Here is a 27,912-nt window from a genome sequence, read left to right on the forward strand (position 1 = left end):
TATAATACATTAAATCAAGTGTCAACAAATTCTTTCATTTAGCGTGGCTGATTTTAGTCTTTAGTTTTTTAAATCAATTTTAAATCAAATCATAATCATATTCATTCTGTACCGATTTCCTGTGAACACTGCTAATGAGAAACCGGGATGAGAAGTCAGGGATTTGAAAAGTACTGTACAGATGAGTCTGTTTAATAAGCTTTTTTATGTCAGAAACTTTATTAGATATTAAAAAAGACAGCAATTAAACCAGCTGAGCAAACTAGCTGAGAAATAAGAAGTTGTTCTGCTATAACCTGGCAGCTTTGAATTATTTTTAAGCTCTTTTAGAATGAGCTCAAAATAACGGCGGTATATTCACCTGATTCTGAATGAATGTCACCGGAATGACACCCGATTGTCTTAGGCACATTGTCGTAACACAAACGGTTAGTCAGATCATGAACTCTAATAGCACTAAATGTATATGAAATCTGAACAAATGGCCCATTATGTTAAACCCAAAACATTCTCCATCGTCATATACATTCAGGTCTTACTGAGTTTAAACAACTGGTGTGAAGAAAACAACTTAAAATGCTGAGCTGTAGGCATTAAGTCAAATGAAAGTATTTTCATTATATCATGTTTTGTCATTTTAGATAAACCGCTGTGGGATGTATGTTTTATCTGTTTAATGATTTGTTCATACGAGTCAAAAGACAGTCTTCGTGGGAAAAAGACGTAACTCGCTGTGTTTGAGCACTTTGAGCTCTTTTCCACCAGGTTGTTTGTTGTGATGTGGTCTTAGGGATACATTAAATGAAACCTAATGCGCCATCTCAGCCCTTCTACAGTATGGCTAAAGATGCACACTACACTTTTTTTTTTTAAATTTAATTTCCCCTTAATGTACATTAGGGGATTTGCACAGACCACCAAATTATTCAATTTATTATTTAAGTCAAAATCAGTCTCTGACATCCAGAGCTGAAAGGCTATGGAAGCAGCCCAGACAGTTTAAACAGTCATCATTTTAGGAACATACTTAACGCTGTGTGATGTATATGGATCTAGTGAGTATAAAAATAGTAATTAATAATCCTTCCAATTTAAACATAAGAACAATTGATTTTAAAGCATGGCACTAAATAACTGTCGATTTAAATAATGCAGAAGAAGTGATTTAATTAGTTCATCAGCAGTTTTATTCTAAAAATATAGCTTTTCTTACTGTTGTGATTTAATTGTTACAGTTAGAAGAACTGAAAATTGCAAAAGCAAAGTATATGTATGTAACTTTTGATATAAGGCAGTCAGCCCTTTTCTGTCGCAATTTCTTTGTTTTAGTCAGGTGATTGTTTAATTGTTTTTGACTTCACTTGAACTGCAAATTATTTCTGCAACTGTAATTACCTGACTTTCAGTACCCTGTCAAATAATGAGCTGCAGTAGCACTGCGGTTAATAACAGAAACACAATGGGGAAACGGTGTGGCGATGCATGAGTGCAATGAAAACAATCATATTCTGATCTGAACCAGTGCTGGTTTCTTCTGGGGGTGTTACATTTTGAAAGCGTTAGAGGAAAAAATGGCTAGACCTCATTCTGGAGCAAGTTTTCTCAAACTCGCCGGAGATAATCTCATGACTGAATTGAATCCGTGGATAAAAGTGGGAAAAGTTGTCAGTTAATTGATCTGAAACAACACAATTCTCCTGTGGAGGCCCCCACCGCCTTCTAAGGGGTCCAGTCCTCTTCATTTTCATGTATCCCTTCCTCTTCTTCGGGAAAAGCAGAATCTTTCTGTATTTTCATAAGCTTTACCCCTGCAAGTGCAAAATAACCATGTGTTAAGGTTCATGTATACAATGTCAGACTTGCTGTCTGGACTAACATGAGACAAATCAATAACTGCACCCCCCACGTCTTGTGTAGTCAATACGCAGTTGAGCCAGGCAGAGACCATAGCCCTTCAAAATGATTCAGTCGTGAGGTCATCAGCATCTGTTAGGAAATGGTTCCCTGCTTTTTACCTTTTGTCGCCCTGTTAAAGTCATTTAAAGCTCACATTCTGGGTGAGGGATTGAGAGTGAAGTGCTGCCCTCAGGTCAGGTGGCAGGTGTACCAGTATTGAGCCATCTGGACACAGAAAGATCAGGTGGCACAAGCAAAGCATCTTATTACAGATTTACGGCATTGAATTGGGTTAAATGGCCCCTCGTATGACAGATCTGAGAGCTTACACTGAACTATGTTAACATTTTAAAGTGTACATCTTTTAATAGACTTTCTACAACCTCGTCAAAACCTCATAGCAATTTCAATCTAGCGCCAATGCAGATGTTTTGTTCGTTGGCATTGACATTTAGTGGTGCCGTTCTAACCAAATTCCAATATACTCCCCCGATGGGCAGCTGACTGCAAGGAATTTGGCGTCATACTGCTTTAGATGCCAATATGTGTGATTGGAAACAGTGCTCTCTCTGTGCTAGTCACACACGCCTAAATATGTACAGACTTCAAAAAGCCGTGGCTAACAAAGTCGTACATAGTGTCAGTGAAGAGAAAACATTTATTAGTGCAAGACACCCCTTCCTCCCATTGCAGTTGCTCCTTTTGGTTTTCATGTGAAGATTGTTAGTTTTTTAATGTTTTAGAAAGGAAGTACATGCAGGTTTGAAAGCACATGGAAAGGAGGGAGGATGCAACAAAGTAAAACAAAATAAAAAGTTTTTGGATACATATAACAAAAGTCGTAGGACCCTCACGAGATTGACTCTCTAAGTCGTTGTGTACAGTTTATTAATGCAAGCAGGGTGTTCTGGGTGCAGATAGAGAGCTCTGACAAACTATTTATGGAAGCCTAAACCCGTACTACCTCATATGACTCCATGCTATTGTTTCTAATCCTAATGGATTCATTTAATCTTCTTTTCTGTTTTTTGTTTTAAAGGATTAGAGATTTGCAAACAATATTTTTTACATCTACGTATCGATCAGCTCTAGGGGGTGAGGGAATTACTTTCCATTTGTTTGAAACATTCTTATGGAGGCACTATAATTTTTTCAGAATTCATTTTGGCCAAGATGGCTGTCAGAGTGGCACTACTGAGGTCTCCCTCTCTTGCGTGGCTTTGAATCCGAGTCTATATAGAGCTCAGCTGAGACTGTTAAACACATCACAGTAAAATTAATTGTAGCTGATCCTTCTCGGAGTTGGAAGTGATGACAGAGCTGTGGTGGAGAGACCCTACCTGGTACAAAAGGTGGCTGGTGGTGATACGGCGTGTCTTTCCGCCTTGGTTTCTCAGACTGCTCTTCTGAGCCCGTCTTAAAGTGTGGCTGTATGTTTCTGCAGCGGTGAGGATCGTTCTCGTCATCACAACTTTTAAAGGAATCTGCCTGTTCATTGCCTGTAGGTGCAATACATCGAAATCCCTAATAAATCTAGGCATCCAATCACCGCAATCTGGCATGTGGGTGTGTGTACTTTTTCAGCTTTTGTGTCAACTTCTAGCTGTGTGATGGAGATGCATGGAAACAAAAATGGCAAAGAAAATAAATTAAATTTATTGCCTAATTTATCAACACAGAAAGACCTGAAATGTATACTGTATAGCACAGCACCGTTACAACAGCTATTAAGGGTGTCTCTGCCTCTGTGCTCACAAAATATATTTTTTTAACAAAGAAGAACTGCAAATAGACTCAAATGAATGACCAAATTGTTGATCTCGGTTTATTTGCGTATTGCATCCAGAACATTTACAGATTTTGTCTGGTTGTGAATAAAAGGCAATGGCTAATACAAATATGTATGTCTTAATTTTGTTTTCCATTGGTTTTAAAGCTGATTAATGTAATTGTGTTGATTCTAATATTCTTTCCTTTGCCTGTTACATTATCCGGACCCTCAAATGTTGATACTGTATGAAAGCTGGAGGTTCCAACCAGAGTCGTACTTTTAACAAACTCTTGCATGATTGATTTTCATCGTGATCCTGCGCAGCACGGTTTCAAATTAAGAAACGGCATATGGTTTTTAAAAGACTATTTATTCAGTTGTGTTACAGGTTTTCTTTCACAGAACAGTAAGATTCCATTGATAGATACACTGCATCACATGACCAGCCAGGAAGTTGTATAAGTAGGTAAATGCATTGTGCCATTAGTTTACAGCTGGGACCTTAGTAATAAAGCAAAAACAATGATTTCTGTATTCTTTGCCATTTGCATACATTTGATAAATCTGTGCCCTGTATTATATTGAAGGCATGACCCTGTCACCAGCTACTAATAACAAACCCAGCTCAACTGACAAGTGTATTTAAGATTTGTCTTAAACATGGGTGGGACACATTTTTAATAGAACCTGGACTCTCTTATGTTTTTCAAGTTCATTGACATCGTGAAAATCAAAATCTCTAATACCTAGCCCAGTTTGGCCAGATATGAGAATGGGCAGTGTTTAAAATCCCATTAAACACCAAAATACAAATTGAATTAAAGTTTTTAGTTTAAAATCAATTGCACAATAGCTAAACTGCCTTTCGTTCAATCCAAGTGTCCCAATAAATATAATTGACAGTGATAAGTTACCATTGACATTAGCAGGCTTATCAGATAATGGCTTGCGTTTGCTAGGTTATCGTGAAATAGACGCTGGATGGATTAGGTTTTCCTGCTGATGCTCTGATGTCTCAGACGGTTCTCCTGTATAAATATAGTCAACAAATGATAATAAAAGAAAAGAACAGATACACGCGTTAACTGCAGCCTGCACACAATGTATCATTCTTTATTCTATTACATCACCTCCCAGTTAAACTAATCTCTCAAGCACTCTCTGAATGCTCAAGTACAAAATAGAATTACTCTCATGAAATCTTGAGGTCTGTCGTCGTCGTGTCAGACACCCAGAGTGTACAATTGTGGAACATGATATTGCAGCACACAGACTGAAAGAAAAGTCTGTGGATGCAGGTCTAGGCTTGCCTTACACAAATCAACACTGAACTAGACTGGCACATCTACCCAATGGCGCCACTTGGCTTTTCGTAAAGCAAGTTATTTCATTAATTGAGCTGGGCAGTGCAAGCAAACTCCCAGTGAATGTGAGAAGCACCATCAACTTCCTACAAAATGCTGATATATTTAAAAAATGCACTTTTCAACAAATTAAATCTCCTAAATATTTGATTAAGAGGTGAAGGCGGAGAGTAAACTAGGAACTACAGTTGATAAGATGAAGAAAATGTTTCTCCTTTCATCCAGCCCCCTATTACAGTATTACTATAGGTGGGTAATGCTTCTCTGGAGAGGAAAGCGAACTCCGCCTGTTGGGAATTGTTCTTCAAAGGATCATTATAATGGATGGGATGGGGAGGGAGAATGCTGAAGCTGCTATTAACTTACCCCCAGTACAGCTGCTGTCTGGGTGGTCCTCAGCACTGAGAGGCAGCTCGACAAAAGTCTCATTGCCATTCGGTTCAGGGAAGTTGTGATTGGCCCACGCGGTGGCGGTCTGGAGGGCTCCGTTGCCATGACACCACGCGGTTGTCATTGGACTAAGCTGGTCTAAACAGCTGGGGTCACTTTCACAGTAATCTGGCTCCAGCTGCTCCTGTTTCTGAAGATGCTGCGCCACCACCAGCTGAAGCTCTGCACTCAACAAAGGCACGCAGTTGAATCAATAACGGCCCGGACACAACGCCAAAGGGAGAGGTGGCCTTGGAACAAGGCCGGTACATCTCGTAACGGAGCTAATTCTGTTCTGGAGCCAAACGTATACACTTATTCAAATACATTCCAGTGAATACAGTTTTACAACATGTGCTGTAATGTCAATAAACTGAAAGAAACTCAGCTCATGGACTCCGTTTCTTCTGTTAAACAACTTAAATGAGAGGTTGACTTTAAATCTATGGTTGTATAAAATTAACTTCCTCTGACTGCAGCCCAGCTACCTTTACTGCCAGCCACTTTAGTCTTGAAGCCATCATTATCAGGCCAAAGTTAAGTGGTATACAGGTCAAAGCAGGTTCTACAAGTCAACACAAAACCCTTTCCCAGTGTGTTTATCAGGATAAACAAAGAACATGTGGGAAAATACCTGACATTTCCATTAGATACTATGTAGACAGCAGTTTAAAGCAAATATTGTTTCCGGTGTTTGCATTTTCACACTTTCCAAGTTTTAAGCTTTGGTTTTCAGTTAATAAGTGCACCTGTACTACAAAGGCTTAATACACTCCAAAGTAAATGACCATAAACCCTTGTGTGGTTACACAATAATTTAGATTAAAGAAAACGCAGTAGTGTTTGCCCATAGTATCTTCTCAACTAATAAGGAAAGTGCTGTGAATATTAAGAAACAATTAATGAGATTCTCGAAAAGGCAGTAGAACTTTTTTTATCATAGAAATATATTATTAGCTATGCAGCTAGTTACTGACTTTGAAAGGGGCTTGAGGTTAAAACAAACAAAACAAACAACAATCTTGAGTCCAAAACCCTCCACAAATCAAAAAGTTGAATAGTGGTCTTCAATCAGTAAATATACATACTAGTACATATATTGTTATATTAGCACTGTAGAATGTATGTGACTTGTTGGGAAAGGTTACCAGTAGTACTGCTAGTAATAATAATGACAAGCAGATATAATATGCTATTAAAATGACTATATTTGATATCAGACAATGCATGATATAAAAAATACTCTCCAAACCAAAATGGAGACCACATGGATGGTGACTTTGCCTTATAAGGTAACGTTCGCCCCTGTCCCTTTTCCTGCAGAGGTTGAGATCCCTTCAATCGATCAATCAATCCCCACAATCAATCAGACAATCCTTACTCCTTCCAGAACTCTTAAACATACATTATTCAACTGCATTTCGGGTTTCCCCCATACTGGCCCTGATTCCCCTACTGATATGCTTTTCTGGCCTGGTTTGGCCCGTGGACAATTCATTTCCCTAATAGTAATAAGGTCTGAAGTGTAGAGCTGAGACAGGAAAGCCACCTCAGCTGTATTTTTAATCCAAACTTAACTGACAATGAATACTGTGAGGAGATTGCATGCAGGCAAATCTGACATGAAAGGTAGAATTGTGTTTAGTGTTGGAATCACTTCATGCCTCCGCACCCTAGTTTTCAACAGCTAACCTATCTGTGCACAAAGTAAATGAATCAATAAAACAAATTCAGCTGTATCTGCATTAAAACAGGGAAGAGAGAAAGAAAAGAAGGTCATTAGTAAGGTATGCAACAGTTGTATTTTGGAATGGTGTATAGCCTTTGAAGACACTATTCATTATCTATCCATACAAGTAGTAGTAGTCAAGTACAGTATTATGGTACCATATTAAGGCCAACCTACAAAATCTTTGGTGTTCAAGATCATTGATAATGTATCTAAAGATTATGGTTTAGGGTTTCAGATCTGCTTTCTTCAGATTTACCTCAGGATTTCAGGATTTCAATTGGGTTAGATTGTGATTACAAGATAACAGAGCCCTTTTTTAATGATTATTTGGTCATGGCCTCAGTGAGCCTCTGAACCTCAGAGATTCTCCCCATTAGGCTGGGCTTGGATGAAAGAAGCTGCTAAGTGCCCAAGGAAAACAATAACAGAAGGCATGCAGTCCATTTACTGCCGAGCAGAGCGATTATTACCGGTACTCAGGCAGCTTTCTCCTTCAATCAATAACAGAAATAAATGTCTGTTTAGTATATCTATTCCAGGAAACACAGCCTCCATGAGTCAGCACTGTGGTCTTCTAATGATTTCCCTTTCATGCTCTTTAAAATCCCTTTGCCAGGCTACAGACAGACTCACTGGATTTTGCCTTCAGGCTAGAAATCACCTTAAAATAAATAAAACAAACATTCTCTGTCTATCTCTGTCTCTGTTTATGATCAAAACCTAAATCTGTTGGATGTTCTAAATTGGAATCCACAATACATGATGCAAGAATAGGGCTACAAGCAGTTCTCAATAACATTTCTGTCATCACCTAAAGAGATTTACCACACTGAACCAGGGTGTCATACATTGTTTGAGGGGAAGAATAAGTCTTGGCTGGCCCTAGTGTAAGATAAGCATTTACACGGATTGGAAATTCTCTGCACACTGACCTGGAAATCAATGTGAGGAAAATTTGAGTTTTTATCACAGAGGCACCCAGCAGAGTGAGGTCACTGAGGACACAAAAAGACTGCCTGGATTCAATTATAGTCTACAGGGTTTGTTAGCTTTGCAGCACCTACACATTTAATTTGTTGTGTGAGAAGCAGGGCCAGGTAAGATACGTAGACACAGGGTTTGTTTGTTTAACTTCTTACCATTTGGAGCATGTAAAGTTTTAGGAATACATTTGAAGATGTTTTTAAATACACACAGTTATGTCCTTGTTTTGGAGAAAAATAAATACATCGAAACAATTATCCATGTTCCACGAGGACACTAAGCGGTTGAGTGTTCCTTGTCTAGTATTTCTTTTGAATTGTGGATCTTGTGGGCAGTAGGTCAACTTAACAAGGTTTGAATGTTCCATAGTAACCAAAATAATATTGGTAGCAAAATGGAAAGTATATCACAGCTTATCAGCCTTCCTTATTTGTTTGCTACTTTAATTTTGCACAGAAGCAATGATAACATTATTCAAGGCCACTGGGACGAAATAACCCCCGTGACAAAGGCGGCCACAGAACAGCATTTTGCAGAGTTGCGTCTCCGAGAGATTCGCAATAGTGAACAGTTAGACACACCCAGTGCGATTACTTTTTCCCTGATGATTTCTCCAACAAATTGAATCGGACAGGCAGTGCTTCACCAGATAAACACAGAAAGAAAGAAAAAAAAAACTCCTGAAGTGTTTTGTCAAGGCTTTTATCAGATCTGGGGAAATCAGGCCTCACAGTGCTTATTTTTAAAATGTACAATATGAAATATCTGTCATCGTAAAGTGCTGCCTGAGAAGCTGATATGCAGTAACTAATGACAGCTCAGTCATATACATCATATCTTATTCTCACTCTCCCTGCAGGATAAAACAGAAGTAATCGCATTACTGTCTTCTTTATCTTCATTTGACAAAGACAGTTTAGCCTACACAAAGAAATGCCATCTTAACAAAGCCTAATTAACAAGGTGTTGCGATTTAATTATGGAACTGGTCTGCCTGGTACATTACTAGAATATGTCTTTAATAGCATTGCTCACAACCACAAACTCTATAAGGTTGAAGATTGAAGTACTTAACGGCATGACCCTTTCACCTGGAAATATTGTAATATATCTTTGCACAGTATAGAAAGCACTGACACAGAACAGCTGGTGAAGATGTAAAGCTATATAGAGATCTGAGCAAAACAGTTGACGAGAGTCCTGTTTATAGGCTGTTAAAAACATTAGTTAACATGTATATATGATGATTGTTTTAGATCTGCACTGAGGACATATCCCACAATAAAACGTGCTACACTCCCCAGAAATAACAGTTTAAATGAAAGATCACTCAGTTTTCCACTTCAATTCTGAGGTTATACAACAAATACAAAGAAACTGGTAGTTTGCATTTTTGAACCAATCCCTGAAATCCCTAATCTGGGTGTCACGTGATTCCTCCCTATGACAAAAGCATATTCATGTTAGAAGAGAGAAGTATAAATGCAACAGAATACACTGGTAAATAGGGCCAAAACAAAAGCTTGTCACTGCATAAGAAATATGAGGAGAATGTGAGAACAAGGAGGTTTACATACTGGCAATATACATCTGAGCAAACTATAGTGCATACAAACATTAACTTTTATATTAGGTAAACAAATGAATCCCACCCCCATATCTTTTATACAGCATATTTACCTTGTAGGTAGACCTTTCTGTAAGCACAGTGTATAAGCAGCCAGAAGCCAGCAGTCACAAGCAATCATGCAAAAGCACAGCAGGGATCAGTACCTGGACAGTACCTTTCATAGTGGGAGGGGTGAAGACACTCTGCTTTCTCTGCTTTGGTGACATCTCAGCGCTCTGGGCCTGGCAGACAGAGTGGAAAAACTGGTCAGGGGGAGATCAGATTCTACTGAGGTTATTTCAGGCACAAACACATGCATTTAATCAATAATAATTGCTTCAGTACTTTGTCTGCAAAAGTATGTGTGTGTAATATATGTATCCTCATATAATAAAAAATATTTAACTTACTTCTCCTGGATTGCTGGTAGTCCGCTTTTCGTCCACTTCTAAGAGAAAGGAGATATGTTATATACGTTAAATACATTAAAAATAATACAATAATTCAGTGAATGATTTTAAAGTCCAGGGTATATGGCTTACATAGGATAACGTATAAGCAAATAAGCAAGTCCATCAGCAAAACCTAGCTAGGAAAACAGTGTTAAATGTGTACTACTGTTCAGATGACTAAATGTTTAATTGCCATATCTGTCCTGGGTTACTCTGCATGTCATTTAAGTTCAGGACAACAGCAGGCCGCAGTTTTTCCATCACATTTGCATCCAAATGGTAGAACACTAGTGCAGATCACACCTGTAACAGCTATAGTTACCCCCTTCAGAAACAAATACTTCACTGCCTAGCTTGGTCATATTCAGGAAGATGAAACCGCATTAAATCTGTGACCTTCCATAAGTCACATCTGACTTTATTACCACAGTCCATCTCACTCACTGCCAGATTCAAAATTGGAAGTGATTTCTCTCATGTCGGCCTAAAAGCTACCTGGCCAACACAACATACACTTCAGCTGAGTGGACTTGTATTGATCTTTTGCCACAGAAATATTCATTCAATGATTTTGCATTTACTGAAGCTTGCAAAGTCATGTAGGGCAAAAGTACTATATTATTAAATGAAAACTCGATGTATAATGTGGTCTTAATTTGTTAAATTTACATAAACAAGCAGTTTATAGTCACTTGGCCTTTTAATATTATAATTAATATATTTCATAATTCCAAGAGCTTTATTCTTTATTCCTCCTGGATAATACATACTCATGCATATACATATTAATAAATTATAGTTGTAACACTGGAAACATTTTTGGTCAGGTCTTTCACTGAATGCTGTTAGAGACACCTTGGGGAGAGTATTTCTGCAAGGTGGAAATATGACTATTACAGTGGAATGATGGGACTCTATTGCTGTATTGGTGTCAATGTAGCCTCCATATAAGTAGGTAAGAATTAGGTCCATGTATAATAGCCTAATGTGCAGTCATAAATGCAAACTAGAAGCGGATTATGTACTGATAAATTACACATTTATATATAAACAGCAATTCATGGTTGGAATAATTTACCATTTCATGTATGTGCAATTGAATTCACTGGGATCCTTCAGGAATCACGATGATGCCATGGTAATGGCCTGTTCTTATTGTACACATTTTGATTGTCACCTTAACTTGCATGAAGGGACTTCATCAAACACATATTTTTAAAGAGTTCTGCAATTACCAATCTAATTCAACAGGTAAATGAATAAATAGCTGCAAAAGATGCACATTGTTGTTAATGGCAATATAATACATTCACTGAATTTCTATCACTCTGGATATGAATTCATTTGATAAAGGAAAGAGAAAAGGTTTTGGATTCAGTGATTTGGCTGAAATCAGCCAGTGCTTGGAAAAAAAAAAGTATTAATTTTGTCTTTAACATGCAACGTGTACAAACAAAATGTTCCAGAGGTGAGAATTATTATTTTTTTCACTCTGTTGAGCAATACCTTCTTAGTTTTCAAAGAAAAACATTCATGGCTTTTTTTCAACTGCAGGAAATGACAACCTCAGATGAAAACAGAGTAGTGCACTGTATATTGTTAAGGAACTGTAGGGCTATTCATTGCTAACAAGTGGGGCTACACAAGTATATTACAGTGGTAAACAATAATCTCAGATTTCAACAGGTTGTCTTTTGATAGACTGAAATGTGTGAATTGCTTTGATTGAAAGATACACAATAAATAACTACCACTGTTATTTCCAAACAATTTTAAATGATCAAAACCACTGATGAGGTTTTATTAACAAAAAATCATGAAAGATCCCCTTAGAAATATAAATACCAGATGTTGGCACAATACGTTACTTTATGAATTCTATTGCTTATAACAAAACCAACTCTCAAATTATAAATTAAGTTGACAGAATGAAATATAGATACTCATTATGTCATATCACTGATTTGACAGTCATGCAGAATCACTTACATATTGTAACTTCTAACAAAATATGATTTTCCTCTGAAAAATGGAATGGAAGAGTACATCTTCACTGACAGGTGCAGAACTGCCAGGAGTGGATTCCAGTCATAATGGTTTAAAAATAAATGTTTGTGAACACAGACAGTATACAAACAAACCATAAAAAAAAAATGTGGATCAGTGGCCGATACTCTATTTAGTTATGTAGTTCTGACTAAGATCTGTGGTTTACAATCTTAACAAGGAAAGACATGTATGTCAACAGATGATTATTTATCACATGACTTGATCTATAAAAAGCTATACAATCAGAAGTTCATGTCATCTAGACCTGTAGCAGCTATTGGAAACAAGCTGACCAAGAATAAAAACAAAACAGAAATGTTGGGCAGGGGCATTTCATTTGTTAATGTGGGACAAATGCTTAAAAAAGCACCCATTACATTGATCTCAGCCCTCATTGTAGCTAAGAAATTATGAAAATAAGTCTGACGCACGTCTACCGTGATAAAGCCTAAAACTCAAACAACTCCATGTTGACTGATGTAACTGTTTTTATTACCAGGAAACAAAAGAAGCATGCTATAAATAGAAAGGTAAAAAGGTGACTGGCTCAGTTTCTGTGTAACTGGACCCGAGATCTATGCAGGTGTAAAGAAAACAGCACTGGCTTTACAATGGTAGAAAGAGTGCAGGCTTGAATCAATAAGATTTACCTTTTGACCTTTTTATTAGACTAGCCTTCATTAAAATGTGAATCAAATTTCCAGTTCAGTTCTTCAGTGAAAATACAACCTTAACAGGAGTAAAAATGTCCAGGGGAAATTAACCCTAACCCTAGCATGTCTAACCTGCTTATTTAAGAGACCATAATTTCACTCTCCTGGTAGATCTCTGATTAGCATTGCTCCACACACTTGGCCTGCATGACAAATCTTGCCGTATTCAAGTTTATCAGTGACAATTTAGCTGCTAATGTTACAGACACTGGCGCCTGCTGAAAGAGAGAGCCGTCGTGCGTCATTCAAGGAGAAGCCTTTAAACCGGACAGCCGTCAAGAGGCACAACAATATCATAACCAGAGCAAAACAACCAGTCAACAAAGCCTGGGTTGTTGTGTGACTACTGCAGTAAACAAAGAAACAGTTCATGTGGACTGCCCACTTAAACCATTTAGTATCAGGGGAATCGTGTTAAAAAATTAAAATAAAAGGGGTAAAGAATGTTTGAGAGACAAGCTGAGGGCTGAGGACTGAGAACTGTGGATGCTTTTACATTTCAGACGTCAAGATCGCAGCCCAGACACAAGGCGAGGACGTCAATTTTGATCTGATTGTTGGCATTTAAGAATGACACATTTGATGCATGGCTCATCGTTAGCCACCTTTAAATGCACCTTTATTAAATGACTCTGCAGATTTACAGATGCAGAGCTCGGATGAATTGTGAAATGGAGACCAGGAAATGGCCTTTGAATACAATTACAGTCCATTTCAAAGCATTCAAGAGCTAGGCCCATTTACCCATGTCAGAGATGAAGCACTAGGATCAACCCACACAAGTCAGTCAATTCTTTAACTTACTAAAGGTACTTATGACTAAAAAAAATTAAATTTACATATCAGAAGTAAATGCAGATGAGTGCAGAATGCCTTTGGTTAATTAAGACACTAAGGACTACTTTTATTAAAGTATTGTGCATGTTTAAGAGATGTAAACCTGGTGTAAATGAGTCGGGAATGTCAGGTGACATGTATTACACAAGAGCAATTACTTTTGCTTTTGCTTGGTTTAAAGATTTGTATTTGTCTTTAAGGTTAACCCGCTGATGAATATTTAATTCTGGGCGTTTCTGCAAAAAGCCACAAAAATGAGATGGAGATTGTGTATATGAGGCGCACCATTTATTAGAATTAGATGCTACAGCTGCCAGCCTTACACTTACAATTGCGTCAATGAGTTAAGAACTTGGAAAACATGTTTTAAACTGTATTAAAATAAAGCAAAGCTCATACAATGCTTCTTGCAAATATGTTGTTCAACATATTAAAATTAGTATTTTGCATCTGTGTTCATTAACATATTTTCTAGTTTCTAATTTTGCGAATTGGCACAACCAAAATGTTTGCACTGTGACTGGCACTTTTCTTAGCATATAGATACCCCATCATTTGCTGTCTTTGCACACACTTACTGTGAATAAAATGAATATGCCTCTCCAGCCTTGACCCATGTGTTACAGTATTTGCAATTAAAGGTCACTGGAAGAAAATGAAAGGCTTTGCAACACATTGTGATACCCATCAATGACCAGGACAATTGGTTCCTGCATGTTGCATTAGTAACAGCCTTGAGAGTCAGCATTTACCCATTGATAAGAATGAGCCTTCCAAAGAAAGATCTTATTCTATTGTTGCATTTATATAAAGGATTATTAGGAACACCTGTTCAATTTCTCATTAATGCAATTATCTAACCAACCAATCACATGGCAGTTGCTTCAATGCATTTAGGGGTGTGGTCCTGGTCAAGACAATCTCCTGAACTCCAAACTGAATGTCTGAATGGGAAAGAAAGGTGATTTAAGCAATTTTGAGCGTGGCATGGTTGTTGGTGCCAGACGGGCCGCTCTGAGTATTTCACAATCTGCTCAGTTACTGGGATTTTCTCGCACAACCATTTCTAGGGTTTACAAAGAATGGTGTGAAAAGGGAAAAACATCCAGTATGCGGCAGTCCTGTGGGCGAAAATGCCTTGTTGATGCTAGAGGTCAGAGGAGAATGGGCCGACTGATTCAAGCTGATAGAAGAGCAACTTTGACTGAAATAACCACTCGTTACAACCGAGGTATGCAGCAAAGCATTTGTGAAGCCACAACACGTACAACCTTGAGGCGGATGGGCTACAACAGCAGAAGACCCCACCGGGTACCACTCATCTCCACTACAAATAGGAAAAAGAGGCTACAATCTGCACAAGCTCACCAAAATTGGACAGTTGAAGACTGGAAAAATGTTGCCTGGTCTGATGAGTCTCGATTTCTGTTGAGACATTCAGATGGTAGAGTCAGAATTTGGCGTAAACAAAATGAGAACATGGATCCATCATGCCTTGTTACCACTGTGCAGGCTGGTGGTGGTGGTGTAATGGTGTGGGGGATGTTTTCTTGGTACACTTTAGGCCCCTTAGTGCCAATTGGGCATCGTTTAAATGCCATGGCCTACCTGAGCATTGTTTCTGACCATGTCCATCCCTTTATGACCACCATGTACCCATCCTCTGATGGCTACTTCCAGCAGGATAATGCACCATGTCACAAAGGTCGAATCATTTCAAATTGGTTTCTTGAACATGACAATGAGTTCACTGTACTAAACTGGCCCCCACAGTCACCAGATCTCAATCCAATAGAGTATCTTTGGGATGTGGTGGAACGGGAGCTTCGTGCCCTGGATGTGCATCCCACAAATCTCCATCAACTGCAAGATGCTATCCTATCAATATGGGCCAACATTTCTAAAGAATGCTTTCAGCACCTTGTTGAATCAATGCCACGTAGAATTAAGGCAGTTCTGAAGGCGAAAGGGGGTCAAACACAGTATTAGTATGGTGTTCCTAATAATCCTTTAGGTGAGTGTATATATTCTGGAGGTTTGCCCATTGATATGTGATATTCCTCACTGTAGACAAAATCAGCTTTATCACAAAATATGCAAAAAAAATGGAAAATAGCATTCTAGTGGTCAGTTGTAGTACGCTCCTGAAACTATAACGCCTTTTATCTCCTCAGTTACAGTGTATGTTTTTTAAAGGACACACAAAGAAAACAGTCTGCTCAGTGGCTGATGGAGACTAAATATAGTGCATGTTTTCCATTGTACAAGATCACATGTTGAAGGTCAGAGATAAGCATACTGACAATTACAAGAGATGTAGCTGTTGCTTTTGTGCACTGAAAATGTCTCTTTTGGAAGAAAACTGTTGTTTAGGCAAAAGGGATAATTGAGTTAGACATGCATTTTGAAATAACATTACCATTTGGGATTTTAAATGTGGCACTAAGACTGTTAACAATTTCTGCCTCTTCCGTTTGAGTTGAAAGCCTTAATTGAAGTACTTTGCCACAAGATTTCCATATCTAAAGTATCCATAATGGAAAAAGGGTAGGATTACTGCTTGTCTATCAGCTATTGGAATGGGTATTAGATTCTTAAAAACTTAAATACTAATTAAGGGTTTCATTGAGCATAAGAAAACCAGTTTTCAGCTACTATATTTTCATTTTTTCACTACTCTGATACCATATTATGTTTTCTTTCCAGTATTGATTTGAGTGATGAGACTGCAGGTACTATATGACTATATGAAATGTGCTGACAGTTTTGTCTATGAACATTCATGTGACCTATCATCAGAAAAGACATGTATTAATAATGAGACAAAGTTATATTTATAACAGCACCCCGATCTCTCCCTGCCCTTGCCCTCTCAAGAATTTCTTTCCCATTAAGAGCTCAAAGACCTCAAACCCTACAGATAGCTTTAAAGACATTTTCTTACAAAATACAAAAATAATCTAAGACCTAAAGGACTGAGAGTCTACCGTGCTTTTGCACTGTTTTTATGTGTTGTCCTATGGCACTCCAAAAAATAATTCACACTCCAAACTGACTGATCCAAGAAGTGCCTTGTGAGTCCTTTGCCCTTAGGGAACCATCAGCCCTTTACAGCGGAGAGATCTAAATGCATCTTCCCCAGAAAAAAAGAAAAAAAAGAAAAGAATGATGTCATCTAAAAGCTTTCTGTTGGAATCATGGAATCACATTTTACCAGCTGGAAAATATCAGCATCACATAACCATGCTGCAAAATAAAACTTCAATTCTAATAACTATTTTTCACCAGCCAAACGGTTATTTTCCATTGCACCCAGACCCTGTTAATTACATGTTAGTACACTTCACATTTATGTGTTGTTGAAGCTATTATGCATCTAGCAGGGGAGAATGGTGAGACTTCAATTGCTATGATGTCTACACACTTAAAGCGATAGACAGTAAACTGTCCATGTAGGTATATTGAATGGCTTTGTACGTTAGTTATGATAAATGCACAGTTTATTTTAAAGCACAGAAAGTCACAGTTGCTAATTCGTAAAACGGTTCAGAACTGTGATTACTTCAGACACATCCTGTTATTTCTTAAGTCAGCAATTTCAGACACAACACAGGTGCTTGTTGAGATTTAAACTACCGTATAACATTATTTCAAAAGCTGTTTCTGTGCTTAGAATGCAGTGCAGACAACAGAGAAAGATGAGGAGACATTTATTACATTTCAGTTTCAAGAAAACGTTTAATTGTGTATGTAAGAAATATTCCCTAAATCCAGGTGTACCAGGTGAATTGTTAGGTTTTGGATGTGTGGATTATTGTTCTTCAATACTGTCAAATCAGGGAGAACTTGTAGTTTCATATCTTAAAAGAACTGTTACAGGCCTACCAATGTGCTCTAATTTTAACAGTTTGTCTTAGTAAGTAGCTTAATTAAAATACTTAGTCTGTGACTGAGTCAACTGAACCTACATAAGGAAGGGGTTCAAGGCAAACGTGACTGCTGCTCCGTAAAATGTCATTATTGAGTTTAAAAAAGGGTCAGTGTTTCAATCTGAATCATCTACCAGGATAAATGATACGATTTCACTGAGCAACAGAAACGTTCCCGGGAAGCACTTGATTAGTGAACAAGTCTTTACTGTGTGTGAGGTGAACAGAAAGCCTTTGCTTAGTCTTTGGCAAAACTAACCTATGTGTTTTTAATGATGTCAATTCAGCTTAACTGCGTTTCAAAGCAAACTGAGCTGGACATCCATAACTAATTTAGAGATTTACACCTCACCTCAGTGACTACAGTAATTGCATCACCATTCCAAGTGGGACATAAATATCTGGCTGGTCTATACACCTGGGGGGAAACTATTACCTTCATATCAAACTGAAGATATTGAATTGTGTCTTGGGAGGGGCAGTGAACTCAGAAGTATATGTCTGTGGGGAAACACAGAATGCTATCATCACCATCAGGACAAGAAAAACAGAAAACATGTGAGGTACTGTAGGATATCCCACCTTGAATTTTCATATTGCTCTGGTGCTGTGAATACAACTGACATTTTGTTAAGTGTTCAATACGTTTTCACTCTCCTAAAGCCGACAAAGCAAACCTGATGTTTCTATGACGATCACGGAAAGTTATTGAATTTTTCGGGGGCTATCACTTACCTGGCGGTGACTGATCGTTAAAAATAACCAATGTTGCCGGTGTGGGTCTTCTCCGTCTGATCTGTGGATGACAGTGGAGAGTGATGTGTAGCCGTGCACTGAAACTCAGGCCCCCACCTGGGAGACAGCTTCCCTTCTCTCAGAAAGGATGCATTTCTCTTCAAGTATGTTTTTCCCCATGGTCCATCTGACCATAGGAGAGTTATGCAGATATTTCCTAATATATATTTTTCATGACACAATTATGTGATTTTAACATTCCATAAACTTTAAATACATTCAGAGTTGATTTGAACACTGATTTATTACATATATAAAGAAATTGATATTATTTCCCCCTCAGTGTTGAAGAGTTAAAGCGCTTGCTCTTTAATTGTAAAAAGAAAAAACAAAGTCATAGGTTCTAGCAATAGGAAACCGCTACATGAGGTTTATTAGTAGATCGGGAAGCTCTCCGACAATACCCTTGAACGGGCTTCTGAGATTGTTTTTCTCAATCATATCTGAGAACCCAATGCATTGCATCTGAGAAGCCTTAACAAACTCATCTTTCCTAATCTGAATGTGCAAAGGTGCTTGATTAGTGAGAAAATATTAAAATCCTGACATCACTGTGTTTCCATGCAAAGCGATGCATGTGAAAACCTGGCTGCTTTCAAAGACAAAAGCAGAGCCCTCTGCACAATGCCATCAGAACCCAAGATCCATTACTGGCTGCCCACTGACAGTCACACATCGGGTTTCAACTGAGAAGTAAAACTGTCAAGTGCAGCTTACCAAGAACGACTGTGTAGCGGCCAACTGACTGCTACAACATATTTACTGTGATGAGAAGATGTCTCAAACTTGTTTTAAATAATTGGAAGTGTTTTGTAAACCAAATTAAATCTAGGCTTAATTGAAGTACACAGTATGCAATTCCTGCACTGGGTTCCAACCATGGTGACTACTTGTCAAACAGCAATAATAATATTTTTTCCAGCCCTGCTTTGAAAAACAAAACAAAAAAACACACATTTTGAGCACACAACCAAATCATTGTACATTTCTGATGCCCCCACCCTCAGACTGAGATGTGTGATAAGAAATAGTCTAAGCACAGCCTTTATTTTCTTTTTGGGTGATAGAGATCATAGAGATCTTTTATGTACTGGAGAAACTATTCAATATATATATATATATATATATATATATGGTTTTGTTTTGTTTGTCTTTCTGGTTGCATATGCATTTTATACATAATTAGTTTAATAAATATAACTTCTATAAAGTATGCTTATTAAAATAATCTGTATTGAGATGTGCAATACTTCTGAAAGGATTTCAATACATCATTACATCTAAATGAAAAGGAAATTCATGAGAATTACACTACAACCAGCATGTAAATTAGTTTTTCGTAAACACGCAAAACCTACATGACAAGGATGAAACAACACTTGAGAAAATCACACACCTTTCTCCTTAAGCAATGAATTCAAACATGTCAATCAAGTATTTCTTTGCTTTTACTTACATGTTCTGCTGCTTGTGGGTCCAGTTGACTCTGGAATAAAGGCACAGCGAACTGGATCTTCTTTGGACTGTTAGGCTCCATACTGACACCTCACCCAGGCTGATCGGAGAGCTCAGCTGTCAGCAACACGCCTCTGGCTCCCTCCTCTAGAACACACTTTTTCTCTCCAGTCAACAGCCCGCCTTCGAGTCCCCCCAGCAAGCCAGTGAAGGAGTTCCTCGCTGCATGAACCGAGCCGCCCGCACATCCACTGCTCGGCGCCTTGCCTTTGATTTCTTGCGACACTACAGAACTCCTCTGCTCCACCATCGAGTAACAAACAGCTAATTGTGTGGCACTCCACCTCTCCTCTCCAGCCAGGCATTACTCACTGGCTCGTTGCAAATGAGCTGCTGGCAATGCACGGCCCGGCGCCCTGGGATTTCAATAAGCCAATCTATTTACTGTATATTATTAGCAGCCTGCTCAAAAGTGCAATATAAGCTTCCTCTGGGTCCTGCTGATGTACTGTTAATTATTGATGAGCAAAAATTCAGGAAGCTTTCTATTTTTTTTTTCCCCAAGAACATTACAGCAAGTGTATTTTGAAAAATGGGACTTTATTACATAATGAATCGCTTAATGACTTTAACAAGCACACAATCCAGTCTAAAACTGAATGTATTCATTTATTTATTTACATATTTCAATAGTTGTGTACTCTTTTTACCAACCAGTAACTGTATGTAGAATTGAACTCACGAGAAAGTATTCATGCACATAACTGTAAAACTCATGCCTGCATTTTTATTTTTCTATACAAGATGATGTAGACAAAAAGGAATCACAAGTTGTCTGTGGAACTGTGCACTGTTTGGTGATCCAGTTAAAAGAGTAATCAGGTATTATGCAATTACGATTATCCTAAACATTCCTAATTATCTCTACATTATGAGGTCTAATAACTCAAGCATTTGTGTTAAATAAAGAATTGGATTGCACCCTGTGGCCGAATGCATCTCTATCTCGCCAGCAATCGTCGGTTTCATCATCACTGCTGTTCTCGATTTCATTTACAAAATGGAAGCCTCTTTCTCTCTTGGGTCCCGGTGTGAGAATCACCTTGGGAGCGAACAAATCCATCAGTTTCAACTTCCTATAACCCAACCAGCATCGACTTCTTATAAACCTTTTACAATTGAGCCAGTCAGACAGCTTCCTTTCTTCCGGCTCTATCTTGCCTCCGTAAATGGCATGTAACTAGATTGGCCGTGATCTATCCTGGCAGGAGTCCTCTCACTGCAGCACCGAAATCCCTGCATGTTGGATCGCTACAGGTTCTTGTGCACGTTGTATTTAACTGGACAATATCGCAAACCGAAACCCAGAAACTCCAGGACTCTCGCCATCCCTGACCACAATGTTCTTTCCTCTCACCACAGACTGATAATTGTTGCGGCCCTAATTTATGTACTGCCTGCCATTAGGGAGGAAAAAAAAAAAAAACTAAGACAGCAAAAAGCATGTCAATCAATCTGGTCGTTCAGCAAGAATGACTCAGAGATTGACAGGCTGGTGCAATTTTAACCTAATAAGAGCTTATAAAAGATACACCTTCCTGACCCTGCAGATGCTCGGCTTGGCCTAGATTGAATGTTTCAAATTGCATGATACACACTAGAATAGTGACTATTGATGTATTTAATAGCATGTGTAACACTATTTCCTCCTCCCCAAAAACATAACTGTTGTATTTGAAATAGATGGTCGGAAATAAAATATAAACTGCCATTATGATTTTACATTTTGTTTCGTTGGATGCACAATACTCAATTTATGCGTCATATTTTCTTTGTACGGAAAATACATAAAAAAGGGTCATTTTTAAGCAATTCATTAATCTTTTATGGTCTGAATGTAAGTGGATCTGGATTGAAATTGTATGACAGAATAACAGTGTCCACGAGAGATGCAATACAGTGAGATATACTGCAATTTTGTGTAGCACACAGGAATCAGTTACTGGTAAAGGCTGAAAGCTTATTTGTTCTGTTAATATAGTAGCCAGAGATCAGAGGTGCAGAGTGGCATCTCTGAGGCTTATAGATTGGATGAAAGAGGATACTTACATACCCAATACATGGGGCACATAAAAACATACTGTCTTAAAAAAACAAGTCACTAAGTGGAAATTCACTTCAATCCATACGGTAAGCACAGGCAGGACACTCATTTTAGAGGCTAACTGTACAATGTCTTAATTATTTTAGGAATGCATTTTTTCACTGTATATGACTGCATCTAAAGGAAGAACAAAGTTTCATTTGATCCATATGAATTGCCACTCATGAGTACTGACCTTTGAAATGCTTTTTTATGCTCTATTGGGGTTGTTGGATTACAATATAACCTCTTTGAGCATTGACTAGTCTCTCACTTTCCTCTGAATTATATTCTGAGCATCCTGTCATATGCAGGTTAAAATAGAATGTATGCATTTACTCCTTTCAATCTACTAAAGTGAGTGTCCATTAAACAACTTGGTGTTGAAAAGCTTGATGAAGTTATGACATATCCAATGATTCTGTAAGGTAAGGTAAATATATTGCAGTCAACATTTATTTTCAGTGGCAAATTATGTGAAAAACACATACAGACCTTATGTAATTGTTAGTGCTTTGCAGTGATGCAGAATGAATTTAAACTATAGATTTAACACATGCAAGACAGCAAGATGTTGTTCTTCTTAAAAAAAAATGAACATACATCTGTGAGGAATTGTATGTAAATAGTAGCATACAGGAATTTTCAAAGGTAACAATTACAGTAAATTATATAGAAAGTTCTCTTATGCAGAACATATGCATAAATGTACAGAATTAGGTTACTAAGGGCAGAAGAATGCATCTGAAATACAGTCATGTTATTCATTCTTTGCCAGCTGGTCCTGCATTAAAAAAAAGTCAAGAATTTCAGATCCCACTCTAGTTTTCTAACTTCAGTCAACAGTAATATTCATAGTAAAAAGTTGTGAAATATTAACATGCAAGAAGTAACCCCTGGTAGGTAATCAACTAAAACAAATGCACTAAAATTATGCATTTCAGAAATAATAATCCTGCCAAAAGATGGGAATTGTGAAAGGCCCCAGATGTAGTGGGACATCATTAAATGGAAATTACCTCTTCATTTTAAGCATCAGCAAGTTGGCTGTACTTCATTACCTCAGTAAATGTCCATATTAATTAGTGATGGCAAAAGACACTGTACCAGTTCACACAATATGTACACATCTGGTCTGGATCAAGTGCCATTAAGAACCCTTCCCACCTACATTACTGCTGCTACATGTGAATTTGGTCTTAAAAGCATATACAAAGGTTTCTCTTGTGTTCAGTCAGTTAAATAAATAAACATATCCCGATAAATCACACAAACAAATACATTAAGAACAAATAATGAGAACTGAAACAAACTATACTAAATATTAACATCAGTCAAATTACACCATCTTTACAAGCACTCCTTTATATATCTATATTGAAGACATTTTGCAAATGTAATTTAAGGGGAAAAGAACATGCACCACATATCTGAATTAATGAAATATCAAAGAGAATAGTAGATAATGCACAGCACTTAAATACAAGATTAAAATGCTGTATTAACTCATTCAGGACCTTTGTGTGTGTGGTATCCCTTCTACTGGATAAGATGATAATCTAATCTTGCTATAATTATACATCTCTTAAATTGCACATTAAAAACAAAACATCCCAAGTTTATTCAAAATAAATAAATCTTTATTTTTTATATGTTTTTGCATTATAAATCTTCCCTCATGCATCCCAAGTCACAAAGGTAAACAAGTCCCTTTAAAAAGCTTTCCATTTACAAATGCAGGTATCCATTTTTATGAATTGGTTAGTATCTATTAAAAAGATATAAACATTTTAAAAGAAAAAAAAGACCCTTTAATTATAAAAACATTTTTATAAAGATATAAATATCAAAGCCTGTTGTCACAACCTAACACTTTTTTTTTTTTTTTTCCCATTAACTGGAAGGCTCTTGCAACATGCCTAAATTGCTCAAACCAGACTGGTCTCGACCCACTCAGGACTGTGGAGTGGACAGGCAAAGATATCTAATGTTAAAGGAAAAAGGATATCCATCTATAAGCACTGAAACAGCTCTGCCACTCCTCTCCTGTCTCAGGCACACAGACTAGATTAAAACCTCAGCTGCGTATAAAATATACTATTTAGTGATGTTAGTGCCATACTGGCAGGAAGAGCACACAAGAAATGTGACAACTTTCCTTTATATTAATGCTATCAGGCAACTTGGTGACAGAACAATGAATTGTAATACAATGTAGGTATTTTAAAGTGACAAAAGTGAAGACAGTAGTTACTATTGGTCAGTTCAAGTCCAGAATGAAATATATTGCACAGCTAGCTCCTCACAGAGGTCACATTAGTAAGACACCAGATGGGGGGGCGGGGGGGAAATGCAGATTTACAGTAGATGTTTTCCTTAGATACATTTTCACCAACCAGGCAAAGTCTTTTCAAGTTTTATCACCTCTTGCCTATCGAACGTCCACTTGAACCAACAACACTTACTTAAATACAGCCAAAGATTGACGTCTTCAGAACATGAATTAATCTGGGCAAAAGCACGAAAACACTTTGTGAAATATAACTTAACAGTAGCTCATTACAGCAGCAGTAGTGTCTCCTGAAGCTTTGTGTAGGATATTTATTGGAAAATAGAAAAACCACACAGATCTGGCTGTTTTCAGTGCATGTCATGATTTGTGTTCCCAGTCCCAATTATCCACAGGATTTCTCGTTTAAACTGCAAATGAAAAACAAGATTAAAACCAAATGATTTCTGAACCGCACAAATGGAGAACAATAACGATATTTCCGCAGATACTGCACAGTGATTATCATATACAAAAATACAGTATACACTAACATAGAACCATCAAATTCACAGGGGACAATACATATGCAAAGGTGATGAATCCATGTTCTGTGATCCACTGATCAGCGTGCTAACAACCAAAGAGTAGATCTGAAGTCTTGCAGTACTGAACAACACATGACCCTTCTCCAGATGCTTGTCAATGCTTGTTTGCTTAGGGACTCGATGGTGAAGTGAGTCAGATCAATCACAGCTGATTTTCCATTCTTCTGCCCATGAGAAAGAAAGGCCTAATGCAGGCTGTCAGTCAATACATGACCATAAACATCAACTTCACCAGACATGAAAGTTTTCTGCTGAACTTCAAGCAGGATGCTTCCCCATTCTCATCTCAGAATTGATAAGTATACTGCAATAGAGAATAGGGTTTTATTTATAACCTTCTACATACACACACACACACATCTGTAGATCTCTCTATGAACACATATATACATGGCAACCTCCAAATGCATTCAGATGATGTGTAACTGAAAAAGATGCATTACCGAGCTCATGGCATGTGTTCTCTCTTGATCACTGGGGATCTTCTAGAAGAGACGGCAGCCAGCAGCTCATTCACAATCTCTTGCCGTATCTCATCAGCTATACTGTCTTTGATCTAAGAGAGGAAGGAATACATAAGCTAGGAGCAGAGGGCACATATAACATTTTCTTATTAGAAGAGAAAGTATTCAAATAGACTGGAAATACATTAACTTGTGCCAAGAATAATCTGTACTATGGGAAAAAAAACATTCAAGTGGGAACACATGGCACCTGCACAATATTTTAGACTGTTCATAGTTATTTATGTAATACGTTCTTGCATACTCTACTGAAAGAAAACCAAAGAATTTCTGGATTTTTTTAGAATTAAGTTGTTCCTCTCTGCATTTCATCAGAAGGTATTCATGATTGGGAAATAGGGTTGAGTTAATGACAAAAAAAAAACCTAACCCGCAAATACACTGAAACTGCTGTGTTAAAAACCAAAACCACTTATAGCAAAGTTCGGACGCTCGCCGAAAGTCACCCTCACCTCCTTTATGAGCTGCTGGAGCTGGGGATTGTCTGGGCCGGCTCTCCTTCCGCTCTCCTCGGACGCAGCTGCTCCTGAGGAAAAGTCATCCCTCAGGCTGTTTTCTGAGGCATTTGAAGCCTGGTCTTGCTCTTCATGAGAGGTCTTCTCCGTGCCTGGCCTGACAGGAGGAGTGGGGGTGAGGACCACAGAGGCTTTGTACCGGCCCCCTCTCTGCCACGAGGACGAGTCGGGTGTCTGCGGTCGGTGGCTGGGCGTTCCTGTGCTCTTGCTTGTTCGCACAGGGCTGGCGGACCCAGAAGACCGACCTGAAGCCACGGAGGGAGCGTTGCTGCTATAGCCATCTCCCCCGGACTCCTCAAACCCCAGCTCGGACTTCAGATACAGCTGTTCTCGGAGGAGCTCGGTGACCTGCAGGGAGGCAAGGGAGGTCAGTGGAAAGAGATATTCACAGCACTCAAACTCGAGGGTGCCAAACGAAAAGATAAAGGCAAAATTAACTGAAAAGGTCACAATTAATATCTCATTAAATTCAATCTTTAGGCTGGGTGACAAGACCAAGATGGGTAAACCGGGATATAGTACTTACTGGTTCGATCACATTCATTGGGGAGTGACAAGACAGACAGTCCATACTTCGAGTCCCATGGAGGCCCTGTGATGAAGACATTGGAAAAGTTAAACTAAACTAAATTGGATTTCAATATTAAAATGTTGTAGCTTCTACAAGATATGCCTGCATTCTGAGCTCTTAAAAATAAACCAAGAACTAAGAGTAGGCGTCTCCCGGGTGCACTTGCACATACTGACCGTTGGGTGGCGGTAGAGGCTGCCCGGGTGTGAGGAGCGCATCTGTTCATCCAGAGACAGCAGCCTGTCCTCCAGCTGCAGCTCCAGCTCCTGCAGCTCCTGACGCACGGCATTGCGCAGATGTTGCAGCTGCTGCGCTTCCAGCCTGTAAACATGGCACAGAAGCTTTAGCGCACCTGCACACAGCACCATTACCATCATCTTTGACTCCCCGTGTCCCTGTGTGTAGCGCAGAGCAGAGAGTTAGACGCATCCATTGGCGTTACACAGTGTTTTAAAAGAGCAATACCTCTCTTCTTCGGTCAGATGCTGGTATACCATCGATTGCTGCCTCATCATAGACAACTCCAGATCCATCATCTGAGTCCGGAACACATTCAGGCTTTTCCTCATGATCTGCAGCTCTTGAATCGTATTCTGAAACGAACAAATGGGGTCAGAAATGTTGAGCAAACAAGAACGACAACTGGCAGAAATACTGCATGTGCAAAAATAAAAAACTTTATATTATTTCACTCAAACCTGCCGTTTTACTGAGCAATGTTTCATGTTCAAAGACCAGGTAATAAACAATACCATATGCTGTTGAACTGTAGATATTACTAAGACTAAAGTGACATTTAAGATCAGTCATGTTTAATTAACTAGACAATTAAGCATTACTCCTCAATAAAAACATTACACTAGAACTTACCTCATAAAGTGGTAGAATTGATCTCTGTGGATTGAACATTGATGATGTAGAAAGATCATCCCCCCTCACGGCAGAATACTAAAGGAAAAAAACAAACATTAATTGAATATGGACTTATGGCATAACAACTTCTATATATTGGAATACATACCACTATAAGAGCAACTTAACATTTCTAAAAAAAAAAAAAAGTTTTTACTTAAAACCAGCAAAGAGTGTTATATAATCCTGTCATCCTTAAGAAATTATTTATTTGCATGGGAAAGGTGTAAAAGAAGCAAGAGCTTCCCCAAACCTGAAGCCCTTGAGACAGATTCAATGTCAACAAGATATTAAAAGAAGTACAGAGGAAAGGAAAAGAAAGGACAGAGAGACAAAAATAGGAATATTCTACATG

General features: G+C 38.2%; 2 protein-coding genes across 6 annotated transcripts in view; both read right to left on the bottom strand.

Moving 5' to 3' along the window:
- Nucleotides 1–190: 190 nt before the first annotated feature.
- ppp1r1c (protein phosphatase 1, regulatory (inhibitor) subunit 1C) lies at nucleotides 191–20,359 on the bottom strand. 4 transcript variants are annotated; one of them, XM_066687271.1, is made up of 6 exons: nucleotides 20,017–20,349; nucleotides 18,501–18,561; nucleotides 10,196–10,233; nucleotides 9,950–10,027; nucleotides 3,237–3,395; nucleotides 191–1,808 (listed from the first exon to the last, which is right to left on the bottom strand). In XM_066687271.1, the coding sequence occupies exons 1-6, from the start codon at nucleotides 20,095–20,097 to the stop codon at nucleotides 1,803–1,805; spliced, it is 423 nt and encodes a 140-aa protein (XP_066543368.1). In that variant the 5' UTR covers nucleotides 20,098–20,349; the 3' UTR covers nucleotides 191–1,802. The 4 variants fall into 4 exon arrangements, with proteins under 4 accessions (XP_066543368.1, XP_066543367.1, XP_066543369.1 ...); XM_066687270.1 differs by having other exon boundaries at nucleotides 9,961–10,027; nucleotides 20,017–20,348; XM_066687269.1 differs by lacking the exons at nucleotides 191–1,808; nucleotides 3,237–3,395 and adding exons at nucleotides 4,019–4,695; nucleotides 5,398–5,643 and having other exon boundaries at nucleotides 9,961–10,027; nucleotides 20,017–20,359.
- A 3,417-nt stretch (nucleotides 20,360–23,776) lies between these two features.
- Nucleotides 23,777–27,912, bottom strand: part of itprid2 (ITPR interacting domain containing 2) — a 31,358-nt gene continuing 27,222 nt past the window's right edge. For both annotated transcript variants that reach the window (XM_066687298.1, XM_066687299.1), the window contains 7 exons: nucleotides 27,516–27,593; nucleotides 27,111–27,238; nucleotides 26,822–26,966; nucleotides 26,601–26,666; nucleotides 26,012–26,422; nucleotides 25,479–25,591; nucleotides 23,777–25,339 (listed from right to left, as the gene is read on the bottom strand). In XM_066687298.1, the coding sequence (XP_066543395.1) occupies nucleotides 25,484–25,591; nucleotides 26,012–26,422; nucleotides 26,601–26,666; nucleotides 26,822–26,966; nucleotides 27,111–27,238; nucleotides 27,516–27,593 (936 nt within the window). In that variant the 3' untranslated portion in view covers nucleotides 23,777–25,339; nucleotides 25,479–25,483. The remainder of the gene's footprint in view (nucleotides 25,340–25,478; nucleotides 25,592–26,011; nucleotides 26,423–26,600; nucleotides 26,667–26,821; nucleotides 26,967–27,110; nucleotides 27,239–27,515; nucleotides 27,594–27,912) is intronic.

The sequence above is a fragment of the Amia ocellicauda genome, chromosome 16 (genome assembly GCF_036373705.1).
Source record: "Amia ocellicauda isolate fAmiCal2 chromosome 16, fAmiCal2.hap1, whole genome shotgun sequence".
NCBI lineage: Eukaryota > Metazoa > Chordata > Actinopteri > Amiiformes > Amiidae > Amia > Amia ocellicauda.